Source organism: Dreissena polymorpha, chromosome 6, assembly GCF_020536995.1.
Source record: "Dreissena polymorpha isolate Duluth1 chromosome 6, UMN_Dpol_1.0, whole genome shotgun sequence".
NCBI classification, from domain to species: domain Eukaryota; kingdom Metazoa; phylum Mollusca; class Bivalvia; order Myida; family Dreissenidae; genus Dreissena; species Dreissena polymorpha.
Window position 1 is genome coordinate 49579298 of NC_068360.1, and position 15986 is coordinate 49595283.

At 36.2% G+C, this 15986-nt stretch overlaps 1 protein-coding gene and 1 long non-coding RNA gene across 3 annotated transcripts in view; both read left to right on the forward strand.

The window, feature by feature from the left end:
• The window catches only part of LOC127833452 (endoplasmic reticulum mannosyl-oligosaccharide 1,2-alpha-mannosidase-like), a 58350-nt gene that overhangs the window by 19008 nt on the left and 23356 nt on the right, over nucleotides 1–15986 (forward strand). The window contains exons 2-5 of the mRNA XM_052358722.1: nucleotides 6402–6584; nucleotides 8823–8897; nucleotides 12430–12543; nucleotides 14865–14937. Coding sequence (XP_052214682.1) covers nucleotides 6402–6584; nucleotides 8823–8897; nucleotides 12430–12543; nucleotides 14865–14937 — 445 coding nt within the window. The remainder of the gene's footprint in view (nucleotides 1–6401; nucleotides 6585–8822; nucleotides 8898–12429; nucleotides 12544–14864; nucleotides 14938–15986) is intronic.
• On the forward strand, nucleotides 2051–4241 carry LOC127833454 (uncharacterized). Of its 2 annotated transcripts, XR_008027419.1 has the most exons (3): nucleotides 2051–2266; nucleotides 2824–2934; nucleotides 3554–4241. It is a non-coding gene; the product is annotated as an uncharacterized LOC127833454 (long non-coding RNA). The 2 variants fall into 2 exon arrangements; XR_008027418.1 differs by lacking the exon at nucleotides 2051–2266 and having other exon boundaries at nucleotides 2494–2934.

Below are 15986 nucleotides of genomic sequence, written 5' to 3' on the forward strand. Positions count from 1 at the left end.
TTACAGACTGTTGTAAATCAGGAAATACTTTGATAGTTTGAAATGTTAACTACCGTAATTATACCCTAAGGGGGAAAGACCTTAGGGGGTGAGGTAATTTATTAATTACTAATGGTTCAGTAACAGGATTGAAAATATATTGAAGTAACGGATGCTTTTGCATTTCTCTGTAAAGATCTACATGTAGGGTTGTTCATGGTGCTTGTAAAAAGTGGAGATGGGGTGGAAAGCCAGACCAATTCTGTGACATTTTCTTATTAATTGATGATTCCAAGAATGTTCTTTGTCTTATACTTGCAATTAAGATATATAGTCACAGTGTTTCAATTTGCCCCAAAAGTTTGTCTGAAATACATAAAATGGCAAATGATTTTTTACACTCTTTTGTTCATCAGTCCCCGGGTGTACATTGTCCAGGGTAATCATGGAACTTAGGCTGGAAATCCATGGTATAACATGGAATTCCATGGTAATCCCTGGAATTTGAAACAGTTTTCAGGGTTTTCCAGGGTTTTGTTCTAGAAATGTCCATGAAACGTGGACTTTTTTTCCAAGCATTTTCCAGCCTTGGATGGAAAAGCATGGAAAAGGAATGGAAAACGCTGGATTTAGGCTGGATAACCCTGGAAAATATTTCCAGATAGCATGGAAAGTGGAACATAGAATTTTTTAAGCATGGAAAAGACTCTAACATTTTCAGCTAACCCTGGAAAAAACTTAGACTTTATAAGAGGAGAAAATAACTTATAAAAATGCAACACATTTTATTCAAAGTAAATCAGAGTTCAACAATTTACACAACATATGAATAAAACATAAAACAATGTGCATAGTTTGGGCAGAAATAGTAGTAGTTATAGTAGTAGTAGTAGTAGTAGTAGTAGAAGTAGTAATGCTGGTGCTGGCAGTAGAATATGTTGTAGGAGTAGATGTAAAAGTGGTTGTTGTATAAGTTGTACAAGCAGTTAAACTACTGATAAATATACTATTGGTGCAAATTTAACTGACAGTAGCAGTTACTATTGTGTTGTTGTTTTAGCATTTACAGGAATAGTAGCAGTAATGGTAGCAATAGTAGTATAAATAATAATAACAATACTAGTAGCAGCAGTAGTAGTAGTAGTTAAGGAAGTAGCATTAGCAGCAGCAGCAGTAGTAGTAGTAGAAGTAGCAGCAGCAGCAGTAGTAGCAGTAGCAGCATCAGCAGCATCAGTAGTAGTAGCAGTAGTAGTAGCAGTAGTAGTTGAAGTACTAGTAGTAGTAGTAGTAGTAGTAGTAGTAGTAGTAGTAGTAGTAGTAGTAGTAGTAGTAGTAGTAGTAGTAGTAGTAGTAGTAGTAGAAGTAGCAGCAGTAGTAGTGGTAGAAGTAGTAGTAGTAGTAACAGCAGCAGCAGCAGTAGTAGTAGTAGTCGCTGCAGCAGGAGTTGTAATAGTAGCAGCAGCAGCAGTCGCAGTAGTAGTAGTAGCAGCAGCAGCAGCAGCAGCAGGAGTAGTATCAGCAGCAGCAGTAGCAGCAGCAGTAGCAGTAGTAGTAGTAGTTGAAGCAGTAGTAGTAGTTGAAGTAGTAGTAGTAGTAGTAGTAGTAGCAGTAGTAGCAGCAGTAGTAGTAGTAGTAGTAGTAGTAGTAGTAGTAGTAGTAGATGTAGTAGTAGTAGTAGTAGTAGAAGTAGAAGTAGTAGTAGTAGTAGTAGTAGCAGTAGTAGTAGTAGTAGTAGTAGTAGTAGGTAGTTGTTGTTGTTGTGGCTGTTGTAATAGTAGTAGTAGTTTTGCAGAAGTAGTAGTAGTAGTAGTAGTACTAGTAGTAGAAGTAATAGTAGTAACTTTCAAAGCAATGTCTACAAGTTTAAATTCCTTAACCCTGTTCAAGGTGTATACACACTCAATATTTAACTACAGTCCAGGTTTGCAATTAACAAACTATCTGAGGTGCCTCTGTGTGAGTCAGATGTGTCTGCGGCTAATCTATTGGTTATAAAATATCACAGCCTTTTCTGATTGGCGGAGTTCAAATACAGAAAGTTTACCTGTTAGATTGAAATTCTGGTGAAGGCGTATTGAAGAAAAAATGCAGGTTAAACTTGTTGTTAAAATGAAGTTAATGTAATTTCACAAACAGTAGAGTTTAACTTAATGAGTTTTTCCATTAACAAGAATTTCTTAAAATAATAATGTATGGATATCATTTGGAAAGTGACATGAAATGTTGTTAAAAAGTGATGCATACAAGTGTTTCAGAAGTCTGTCTAGGAATAGAACAACAACTGAAGGTTTGTGCTTTTCATTATTTCTAAATATTCCTTTAAATTTATTCTTCTTGTGTCATCATTGTAGACCTTTTTTATGTGACATTTTAGGTAAAAGTATGGCAAATATAGAAGTTTAAAAGCAGCTGTCACACACATTTTCACAAAGTGCAGTTTGCAGCTTGATAAAGGAAGTCCTATGTGGAGATATTAATAAGCTTGAATGTAGTATTGGAAGTTTATAATGCATGGCTAGGGAACTGAGGCTAAGGGAGTTATGTGCTGTGCATGATGAGAACTCAATGCTCATTAATGCTGTTAATGTTTATAAATAAATTAATTAAACCAATAGCATTGTTTTTTAGGTTTCACTGTACATTTTCATACCAATAGAATTACACATCATTCTAATTATAGCAATAATAAATTTGTACTAATCATACCTACAAATTTTGTTATGCTATGCTTTGTGATGTATTAACTTCATTGTAAGTTATTATTTAAAGACAATTTTACTAAATATTTAAAACAATACTTGAATTATTTTCTATATACATTTTCATTATGTGCTTTAACTGTAGCTGACCAGTTGATGGAAGATACTGCAGAGTTTGGCAGGGAAATAACCCAAGACAGCAAAGCGGCTCTTTTGGCGCATTTACCAAGAGGACTAACATGGCCACAAATTCATGGTAAATATTGTTATGCCCCGGGCTCATATAAGTAATTTAGTGTTAACCACCTGAAAGTATTTTGTCTTTTTGGTATCCAATATTTTGGTCTAGTTTCAATTACAGGTTATTTTTATATGAATTAGCAAATTAGCATATCTTTCATATAGCAATATCTGAATATAAAATTCCTATATATGTTTGAGTTTCCAGATACATGCTAGTGTACCCCGTTTTGGGGCATTTAAGAAAACAACAATATAAATTTCAAAATAAAAGAGAGTCATATAAAAATATAAGTTAAATCAACAATTTATTCACTTGAAAGTCTCAGTTTTCCTGTGTGGTTGCCTGTTTGCAAGTAGATTAAAGCCCGCTTGCAAACTTTAAGAGAATAAATTTCAGTAAATGGAAAAGAAATAATTGCTAACTACTTAGGATCGTAAATGTTCGCTCAAATACAAAAAAGCCAGATGTACCGAATTGAGCAGTGATATGAAATATCTAAAATATATTAAAATATGAATGAGCATTGAAGTATAGATATTCAATCATATGATTGCTGCACATTTACTTTTACAGATGAATGTAAAAAACTTATGACTTTCTTGTAATATTGTTTGCTTTGTTTTCCTTTCAGAGATCATGCAGGAGCCGTACAGTATAACAGCAGTACAAGTTCTATAAAAGATCCACGACCTACTGAAGCCCAGCTAATTAACAAAAAAGTTTTTAAAAACTGTAATTTTATCCCACCTGGGTACTTATAATTTACTAAGCTGCCTTCACAAGTTTTAGACTTGCAATTATATTTTAAACTGTCACTTGGAAAGTAATACATGTACATGCATTCATGTTCTGAATTTCTTTGAACAATAAAATTATATAAAAGTATTTTAATGAAATTGAGCACCTAAATTGCATTAAAGTGAAAGTAGCTGAGAAAAATAGTATCCTTGTGCTCATGGGCAGCTACATATATTGTGACAAACATGAAGTAGCTAAAATAACTTAAATTTTTCATTTTGTTTCTTGTATATCGTTTGTACAGGGTTCGTGAATTGTTACTGTATATTACTTGACTTGCTTGTATTTTGTTACTTTGAATACATGTTGTTAAGGTTGCATTATACTTTTTAACTTTTAAAGTAGCGCCTGTTCTGTTATGTAAGGGCCTGATTTATGATAATGGACCTAGAGGCTTTGTAAGCATGTATTAAACAACACTTGTTTGATCTGAATAATTTGTTAAATAAATGTAACACAATTTGTAATCTGATGTTATATTTTGATGAATTGTGAACAAAATAATACATCGAAGAAACTAAGGCATTATGTTGATTTTTTGTTTTGTTTTAATCTAACCTTAAATTATGATTTATTTAAGCTGTGAGTATTGTATTCATTTAATACATGAATATTGTTTTTAGACCAGAAATTTCTTTTTCTATTCAGTGACCATGGTAAACGCTGGACAATTTTCCATGTTATACCAGGCATCCATGGAATATTAAACAAAGAAAAAACCTGGAACATTTTCCAGGGTTTTCCAGCCAGCATGGAAAAAATACCGTCCGAATACTCCATGTAATCTGGAAAACCCTGGAAAAAAATCCATGGTTTTCCATGGTTTTCCAGATTACATGGAGTATTCGGACGGTATTTATTCCATGCTGGCTGGAAAACCCTGGAAATTGTTCCATGGTAATTATTCCAGGAAGCCTGGAAAACCATGGAAACTATTCCAGGCTATTTCCACATACCATGGACAATTTTCCACACTTTTTTTTTTTAATATTGACGCTGGAAAAGGCTGGAAACTTAGTCCGAATACTCCAGCCTCATATTTTCCATGGATTTCCATGGAAAACCCTGGACAAAGTACACCCGGGTCTAGAGGGGCAGGAGATAAGCTTAAATAAGCAGGTCACAGCAACCCTGATATTAAGTTCAAGATCTTTGATTACATTTTTTAACAACTGTCATGAGATATTTAGAATGCTTAAAAATTATTTGAGTAACCGTATTTAGTTTATAGTTCACATTTTGCTTATTAAACTAAATTAGACCATAATGATTCCAATAAGTAACATTTGGATCTAAGCTGAACAATATTTGATTGCACATGTTCTTAGAATTCTTTCAGATAAGAGAAAAATGTGTAAATCTGCACTTAACATTAAAATGAATAGAAATTTATTAGACAAAATTATACTTCAGTTAGACTTTCATTGTGTTTTCCTGTGATCAGAGGTTGATAATGAAAATCATATGTTCAAGAATAATGTAAAGTGAGTTCTCGTTTTTTTTATAGGGATTTGATTATTATATATTTTCTCCTGCATTATATACCTGAATTTACATCTCTGTGTAAACTGGGTGTTACATCATGCACAACATTTTTTTTAATTTTATGTTTGTTCCATTCAGGGCCGATATTTCGCAACATTCCCAATGAAAAAAGTATATAATTTCCCACTCAGGACCATAAAATTGAAGATTTGCAAAAATCAAAAAAATTTAGACCTCAACATTTAGTTCATCTTCTATTCAGCTCTTTAAGTTGTATCTTAGTAAATAAAACATTGCAAACATTTTAATTCTCAAATTTAAGCAATTGTTAGTAAAACAACAACAACACTAATTTCCAAATTATAGTCAAAATGCAGCAATTTTTCCAAATCCGAAGGGACTCGGCCTTATTCCCAAAATGGTGAGACGAAAATACTGACAATGTTACCAGCACATTTGTCATAGATTCATTATAAACCAAGCAACCAAACCTGAAACTTGCTTATCATCATTTAGACAAAGAGATCAGTTGTAATTGTGAGTGTATGCATACAAGTATACATATATAGTCTCTCACCCTAACACAGCCTTTGAATATATTCTTTTCAGTTGCCACAATAATTTCATATCATGGTATTTATTGAAATAATTTAATGAGATGTAATTGTTATAAAAAATTGAAGATTGTCATTCTTGAAAGCTTACAGCCTCATACATGTACATGCAGTTCGCGATCATGCCCTAATTTCTTTTCCATTAAAGATCCACACTGTTTATTCGGTATTGCCAAATCAACAGTAATACATACAAAATGATTTCTAATTTGAATTAACAACTGTTGTAGGCTTGGAGAAGACTAACACGTTTTCAAGTGACTTACATTATCTTGGTTGAATGCCTTTTTATGCATTAGAAATCCAAAATCTTCATTGGCCAATATAAAGGGATTAAAGCAGTGTGGTTTTTACACCACTTTTTCATCACTTGTTAACATTTTTTAAATGGGGCTGGGGCCCTTTGGATTGTGAAAAACTGAATTTATTTATTTGGAATGTGTGTTTGTTTTTGCTAACAATTAGTGATTTATTTGTTTTAATACATTTTCTTGTAATGCTATATTTGCTAAATTGTTTTTCATTCAGTCTTCATTTACATGTAGAAAAAAATATATAAAATGATCTCTTAAATCCCTGCAGGCATGGCGGAGACTTTCAAGCCTTCAAAGGACAGTGATCATAGCAGCTATGTGCGTGTTTGGCATGTGCGTGTTCTACCTGGCGCCAGTGTTCCGCTGGGAGTCCATGGGACGAGAGGGCCGCATGCTGCCTAGGAACATGCCCAACCAGCCTGTGGATATGCTGCCTCCAGACGTACTGCAGGTGAGTTGGAATACCAGCCTGTCGATATGCTGCCTCCAGATGTACTGCAAGTGAGTTGGAATTAGCCACCTAGGAACGTGCCCAACCAGCCTGTCGATGTGCTGCCTCCAGACGTACTGCAGGTGAGTTGGAATACCAGCCTGTGGATATGCTGCCACCAGATGTACTGCAGGTGAGCTGAAATACCAGCCTGTGGATATGCTGCCACCAGATGTACTGCAGGTGAGCTGGAATTAGCCGCCTAGGAACGTGCCCAACCAGCCTGTGGCTATTCTGCCTCCAAATGTACTGCAGGTGAGTTGGAATTAGCCGCCTAGGAACGTGCCCAACCAGCCTGTGGCTATTCTGCCTCCAAATGCACTGCAGGTGAGCTGGAATTAGCCACCTAGGAACGTGCCCAACCAGCCTGTGGATATGCTGCCTCCAGATGTACTGCAGGTGAGTTGGAATTAGCCGCCTAGGAACGTGCCCAACCAGCCTGTGGCTATTCTGCTTCCAGATGTACTGCAGGTGAGTTGGAATTAGCCGCCAAGGAACATGCCCAACCAGCCTTTCGATATGCTGCTTCCAAATGTACTGCAGGGTTGTTGGAATTAGCCACCTAGGAACGTGCCCAACCAGCCTGTGGATATGCTGCCTCCAGATGTACTGCAGGTGAGTTGCAATTAGCTGCCAAGGAACATGCCCAACCAGCCTGTGGATATGCTGCCTCCAGATGTACTGCAGGTGAGTTGGAATTAGCCGCCTAGGAACGTGCGCAACCAGCCTGTCGATATGCTGCCTCCAGATGTACTGCAGTTGAGTTTGAATGCCAGCCTGTCCATATGCTGCCTCGAGATGTAATGCAGGTGAGTTGGAATACCAGCCTGTGGATATGCTGCCTCCAGATGTACTGCAGGTGAGTTGGAATTAGCCTTGATGCCTGGCTCTTCTCAATTGGTCATCCTTGGCTGAAGGACTACTTAAAGGTACCTCTGATTATCTTAAGTAAATTACAAAGGACGGGAAGTATAGGGAAAATATACTGAAAAGTATCCCGGAGTGTGGTCAGGTGCCTTTAAGCTCATTTTGCCCACCCGAGGTACTTTATAGTAGTACCTGACCCGACGATGACCAATCAAGCGGCTAAACTAGTTTATTTGGAATTACCAAAAGAACAACTGCAGACAATTGTAGACCTGTATGACAGTCAGTTGTGTACATCTCACTATTTATAAACAAAAACAACGCAAATCAATAAAAATATTTCATGTTACATATTTTTTATTTACAAACATATGGATGTATACATTATATGACAACGTTTTCTTGTCTTGCTATCTTAATTGTGTAGGTGTATGCCATTACAATTCTGTTTGTTGACTGGTATTTCATTGACTTCTGTAGGTAACACCACAAGCAAAAAGTCTTTTGTATCGCTCACACTGCTTGAAGAATATCACACAAGCACATAGTTACGCAAATTCAATTCAGTTTAAGATAATGTATTCTTATTACCCATATTTTGTCCAATTCTACGAATATAATTTGCATGTGTTACTATTTGATCAATATATCTGTTGTCAAGTACAGATTTAACACAGATTATCTGGTTGCAGAGCTGAGGGCATGATAGACTTTCAATGTCTTAAGTAATTATCAAAACAGATGTTGCAAAGCAGTGTTTATTCCTGGAGTGTTATAGTGAATTGTATGTTGTTAAGAATATAATTGAACATACAAATCTCAGATGTAGAACAGTTTGATAATACAAACAGTTTTTGTATGACTGCTGTTTTCCTCTTGTTGAAATCTACTGGTTGCACACATTTTACTGTTCATTGCCAGGCCTAATGAGCGCAGTTGATATGGCATCAAACTGTCCATCCAGGGAAATTGCATCCAGCCTTGTGATGAAGCTGGAGAAGGAATCTGTCCTGAAAATATTTTCTACGGCTATTCTTCCCCTACCTCTGAATCAAATATAGGGCAATTGTCAGTTGCTGGCATATGTGTGTGCACTTCAAGTACTGAGGTTTAAGCTTGGCCAGGAAAAGTGCTCATTCATAAACTGGCAACCAGGATATGACCTGTGATATCGAAAATCCATCATCATCTAATTGGAGTACTGTTAAAAACAGCCTGAAATAATAACAAACAAGAAAAGAACGTCTTGATTGTTTACAGGTTTTTGATACAATAAAGCTTAGACATATAAGCTTCTTATTTGAACTAGAAAGTGTTCTCTTTGTTTTATAGAATGTTGCTGACGAGTTGGAAAAACAAAGAGTTGAAGAGCGGAGGAAAGCAGTACATGAGATTCAAGACGTCTTGGTATGTATGGCATGTTTGTGTGCGATAAAAATTGTATGGAAAATAAGTAAACCTTCATGAAAATATTTAAAATTGTTATACAAAAATGGTGGATTTTAATGATATTGAAATTATTTTTTAATAACAAATTTTATCTGAAATTATGATTACTAATTGACTGTATTTAGAGCATATTTCTATATTGGTTCTTTTTTTTATGCTCATTATATTGCAATGTTATTTTAGATATTCTGTGACCAATTTTGGGAATGTAATTGGCAATTCATCATTATTTGAATTTTAAAACAAACTAGTAGAGTTTAAAACTGTTGCCTGTGTATTATGTTTAATTAAACAGAGTGTACACTAGATTCACTACAATAGAAAAGACAAGAGTAAATTTTGTCTAATCGACTCACATATCTAAGATATTGAAGTTCTTGATTTTGTATTGCTTGAATCTGGAAGAGTCAAAAATGGCTTTTATAAAAATGCACAAGTGAATGGATCGAAATGAGATGGTTGTTAATAAACTTTTGACCTCTTGTTGATTGAGGCTTTTTAGCTCGACTATTATATATGAAATATATATAGTGGAGCTATCCTACTCACCCCGGTGTCGGCATCTGCGTCTGCGTGAGCGTTAGCGTGCAAATGTTAAAGTTTTCGTACTACCCCGAATATTTTCTTTGTGCCTTGACATATTGCTTTCATATTTTGCATACTTGTTTACCAACATGACCCCCAACCTATAAACAAGAGCAGACAACTCTATCAAGCATTTTGTCATAATTATGGCCCCTTTTCCACTTAGAATATGCAGCAAATGTTAAAGTTTTCGTACTACCCCCATTTATTTTCATTGTCCCTTGACATATTGCTTTTATATTTTGCATACTTGTTTACCAACATCACCCCAACCTATAAACAAGAGCAGACAACTCTATCAAGCATTTTGTCATAATTATTGCCCCTTTTATACTTAGAATATGCATTTTATTGATAAATCTATGTTAAAGTTTGCGTACTACCCCAAATATTTCCTATATCCTTTGACAAATTGCTTTTATATGTTGCATACTTGTTTACCAACATGACCCCAACCTTTAAACAAGAGCAGACCACTGTATCAAGCATTTTGACATAATTATGGCCCCTTTTACACTTAGATAATTGAACATTTTGCTTAAATTGCCATAACTTCTTTATGTATGATCACATTTTATTATTACTTTGACAAAACAACTCTTACCTGAATACCACAATGGATTCCACCCAAACAATACCACACGCCCCTACCCAGAATCTTTCCCCACCCCCCAACCTCCCCCCCCCCAATTTTTTTTTTTAAACATCATCTCATAAATTACCACACCCCTCATTATACCCCCCTCTCACCCCCACCCCCTACCCCCCAATTTTTTTGTAAAACATCATCTTATAAATTACCCCACCCCACATTATACCCCCCTCACACCCCCCTACCCCCCCCAAAAAAAAAAAAATAATTTTTTTTTTCCTTTTATTATTTTTGAAATATCGTCTAATAAATTATTGAATATAAACAATATCCCCATGGTGGCTTACGTTACACTGTCAAGCACTCGAATAGTCGAGCGCGCTGTCCTCTGACAGCTCTTGTTTAAATTATGACCCCAAAAATGAAATTTTAGAGGCTGTATTTTGGATTCACTGTCAGTCGGTCGGTCAATCAGTCTGCATAAAATGTAAGATTGTGGAGCAAACCTCTACCTATAACGTCTAATGATATTGAACTAAATGTGCGAGATATCTTTTTTGTGCCCAATGAGTCACACATTTTGGAGGTATTTGCCCTGTAAGATAGCCAACAATGCGTTGCAGGGGTATAAGCCAGGTTTCTGATAAAGCTCTAGTTTTTCTCATTTGAATCATGCATCTTCGTAAAAGGGCGTCCCAGATTAGCCTGTGCAGTCAGCTTCGTAAAAGGGCGTCCCAGATTAGCCTGTGCAGTCAGCAATTAGCCTGTGCAGTCAGCAATTAGCCTGTGCAGTCAGCAATTAGCCTGTGCAGTCAGCAATTAGCCTGTGCAGTCAGCAAAGGCTTGTCCGGGACTCCACTTTCAGCTTTTATGGTATTTTTTGTTTAAATGAAGTCTCTTCATACATGTAGCAAAAATACACTTTAGGCAAAAAGTATTGTCCCTCATTAGCCTGTGCGTTCTGCACAGACTAGTCTGGGCCAATACTTTATGCACATGCATTAAGTCCTGTTTTACCAGAGTGTGGCTCATATGAAATGGTCTGGTCTCTAGGTACCTGAGGAGAAAGTGGAGGAACCAAATGTCTCTCATATAAATTGGTCTGGTCTCTAGGTACCTGAGGAGAAAATGGAGGAACCAAATGTCTCTCATATAAATTGGTCTGGTCTCTAGGTACCTGAGGAGAAAGTGGAGGAACCAAATGTCTCTCATATAAATTGGTCTGGTCTCTAGGTACCTGAGGAGAAAGTGGAGCAACCAAATGTCTCTCATATAAATTGGTCTGGTCTCTAGGTACCTGAGGAGAAAGTGGAGGAACCAAATGTCTCTCATATAAATTGGTCTGGTCTCTAGGTACCTGAGGAGAAAGTGGAGCAACCAAATGTCTCACATATAAATTGGTCTGGTCTCTAGGTACCTGAGGAGAAAGTGGAGGAACCAAATGTCTCTCATATAAATTGGTCTGGTCTCTAGGTACCTGAGGAGAAAGTGGAGGAACCAAATGTCTCTCATATAAATTGGTCTGGTCTCTAGGTACCTGAGGAGAAAGTGGAGCAACCAAATGTCTCTCATATAAATTGGTCTGGTCTCTAGGTACCTGAGGAGAAAGTGGAGCAACCAAATGTCTCTCATATAAATTGGTCTGGTCTCTAGGTACCTGAGGAAAAAGTGGAGCAACCAAATGTCTCTCATATAAATTGGTCTGGTCTCTAGGTACCTGAGGAAAAAGTGGAGCAACCAAATGTCTCTCATATGAAATGGTCTGGTCTCTAGGTACCTGAGGAAAAAGTGGAGCAACCAAATGTCTCTCATATAAATTGGTCTGGTCTCTAGGTACCTGAGGAGAAAGTGGAGCAACCAAATGTCTCTCATATAAATTGGTCTGGTCTCTAGGTACCTGAGGAAAAAGTGGAGCAACCAAATGTCTCTCATATAAATTGGTCTGGTCTCTAGGTACCTGAGGAAAAAGTGGAGCAACCAAATGTCTCTCATATGAAATGGTCTGGTCTCTAGGTACCTGAGGAAAAAGTGGAGCAACCAAATGTCTCTCATATAAATTGGTCTGGTCTCTAGGTACCTGAGGAGAAAGTGGAGCAACCAAATGTCTCTCATATAAATTGGTCTGGTCTCTAGGTACCTGAGGAAAAAGTGGAGCAACCAAATGTCTCTCATATAAATTGGTCTGGTCTCTAGGTACCTGAGGAGAAAGTGGAGCAACAAAATGTCTCTCATATGAAATGGTCTGGTCTCTAGGTACCTGAGGAAAAAGTGGAGCAACCAAATGTCTCTCATATGAAATGGTCTGGTCTCTAGGTACCCGAGGAAAAAGTGGAGGAACCAAATGTTGCAGACTCTCCGCTCAAGTTTGACACACACAAAGACCAGGAGCAGGCACAGAAAGAAGTTGTTGCCAAACTGGCAAACCATGTGAGTGTCTCCAAATAAGAAGTTTAGTTAATTGTAAATTATTTTCTCGATTTAAGTCTTTTAATGTGGTATGTGTGAAAACTTAATTTTTCATATGAAATAAGGTTATATACTTAAATTTCACAAAGATCATATTTTAATGAACATGGTTCCCAGAGGAACATAAAATTCATCTGAGCTACACAAGGTGAGCTTATGTAGTCAGTCTATGTCCCTCATCCTTTGTTGTGCATCATGTATTGTGTATGGTGTATTGTATGTCATAAACTTCAAGCTTTTTATGTCCCCCACCCACTATAGTGGGGGACATATTGTTTTTGCCCTGTCTGTTGGTTGGTTGGTCTGTTGGTTTGCGCCAACTTTAACATTTTGCAATAACTTTTGCTATATTGAAGATAGCAACTTCATATTTAGCATGCATGTGTATCTCATGGAGCTGCACATTTTGAGTGGTAAAAGGTCAAGGTCAAGGTCATCCTTCAAGGTCAAAAAAACTGAATAAAAGCGGCGCAGAAGGGGACATAGTGTTTCTGACAAACACATTTCTTGTTACACTTGTAGAGGCCTTATTATTTATCTAATTTTAATTAAACTTAGTCTGAATGTTAATCTTAACAATATCTAGGCCGTGTTTAAATCAAGGTCATGTGCATCCAAAATCTAAGTCACATAGTCAAATCTTATTCAACCTTGTTACCACTTAAGGGAAAATTCCTGACTCAATCTTGATAAAACAATGTAGGAATTTTTGCCTTGACAATATCTAGGCTGAGTTTAAATCTAGTTAGCAAGGTCCAAACCCAAGGTCACTTGGTCATATCTTAGTAAAACATTGTTTCCACTCTAAGTCATTTCCATTAATGGACGTCCGGGCTTTAGTTACGCCCAAAAATGGCAGTCGTAGGTCCGTTTTACAAATGGTGGACGTCCGATAATCCACATGTTTACTGTTTTCTTACACATGGGACGTACAAATCACAACAGTAAATCTGGTAATTCGCTCTGTTACATCAGTGCTTAATCGCCATAAAAGCGACATGCGGTAATGTATAATCCACTGATAAAAGATATCAGAGTATCAAATAATTAAGTCATATTACACAGCCATGTATGCTTACCCGGATGCACCGCAAGAAATTCTCAGGTAACTCTACAGACCCAAACTATGCTGTTCAGCATCCAAACGGTAACAAGAATTCGTATAAGGGCAGGTTTACCTCTCGATCTTTATTTTTGATAGACCTCAATCATGAAGTAAGCGTTTATTGCAGATTGATTTAAAAGGAATTGCAGTTTTAAAATTTTCGTAATATCCAACGGTAATTAAACTGTACATTAAAGATGGTGTCGGTCATCACCATCACACCATTTTTCTGTAAACAATTACTGTTAAGTTAAACAGTTGTTCTTTATGAGAAGTTAAATGCAAATGGTGGGCAATTTATAATTATGGCGAGTAAGTTGTGAAAACAATACCCGCTATAAAATTATGCAGTAACAACATAACTTCAGTTAAAGTATATTTCATCATGTCCATTTATAGAACTGAATTACACACTGTTTTTCTACAGCCACGTGATATTTGCAGGTTTATTAAAATATTGATAGAAATAAAATTTAGACTTCCAACTTTATCATCCAGGAAGTCCAAAATTTAAGACTAGGAATTGAGGACTTCAAACTTTTGAAAGCTAGTGGAAGGGCAAGATTACCATCTTGGAAGCCATATTTATGTTATCAATCTTCATTAAACGCAGTCAGAAATATGGTTTACTAATGGTCACTTGTGTCTAAAAACTAGGTCAGATATGAAAAGAACCATGAAACCTCTCTAGACACCACATATGTGAATCAATCATGAAGAAACTAGATCAAAATGTTTAACCTACAATTAATAGGCCTATAGTTAAAATCTAGATGTGTCGAGAATAAGGTCACCAGGTAAAATGTTAAACAAAACCATGTTTGTGCTCCAGTTGCCAGATTTATGATTCAATTGTGATGAAGTGTGGGCAGAAAGTTTATCTTGACAATATGGCTATGTTTGAATCTGGAGCAAGTAGGGTTAAATATAGATCACCTAGTCAGGCTAGTCAATATGCTTAATGGCCACGATGGTCTTCTTGTTTTTGCTATTGTAATGTGCTTAGTCAGACAAAAAATATCATAAACAAATAAAAACACTCAAAATGTCAGCACATAAATATTTGTTTACAAAAACAAATTCATATTGTTTGTATTAAACAGATAATAGAGTATACTAAAGTATACTGTAGCATGTGATGAAATGATACTATCAACACAGGCGACCTTCATTTCAGCAAATCGAGGTTGACAGGTCTGCAGACCCCAGGAGAAAGTTTGAAGCCGTGGTGGACTATGACTACTTCAGTGGTATGTATACCATACTATGACTACTTCAGTGGTATGTATACCATACTATGACTACTTCAGTGGTATGTATACCATACTATGACTACTTCAGTGGTATGTATACCATACTATGACTACTTCAGTGGTATGTAAACCATACTATGACTACTTCAGTGGTATTGTATACCATACTATGACTACTTCAGTGGTATTGTATACCATACTATGACTACTTCAGTGGTATTGAATACCATACTATGACTACTTCAGTGGTATGTATACCATACTATGACTACTTCAGTGGTATTGTATACCATACTATGACTACTTCATTGGTATTGTATAACATACTATGACTACTTCAGTGGTATTGAATACCATACAATGACTACTTCAGTGGTATGTATACCATACTATGACTACTTCATTTGTATTGTATACCATACTATGACTACTTCAGTGGTATTGTATACCATACTATGACTACTTCATTGGTATTGTATACCATACTATGACTACTTCAGTGGTATTGAATACCATACTATGACTACTTCATTGGTATTGTATACCATACTATGACTACTTCATTGGTATTGTATACCATACTATGACTACTTCAGTGGTATGTAAACCATAATATGACTACTTCAGTGGTATTGTATACCATACTATGACTACTTCATTGGTATTGTATACCATACTATGACTACTTCAGTGGTATTGAATACCATACTATGACTACTTCAGTGGTATGTATACCATACTATGACTACTTCAGTGGTATTGTATACCATACTATGACTACTTCAGTGGTATGTATACCATACTATGACTACTTCAGTGGTATTGTATACCATACTATGACTACTTCAGTGGTATTGTATACCATACTATGACTACTTCAGTGGTATTGTATACCATACTATGACTACTTCATTGGTATTGTATACCATACTATGACTACTTCATTGGTATTGTATACCATTTCTACCATATGAGCCTCTTTGTAAAAAAGGAAGTAAAAAAAAACATAATGCATATGTGTAAAGTGTTGTCCCAGATTAGCCTGC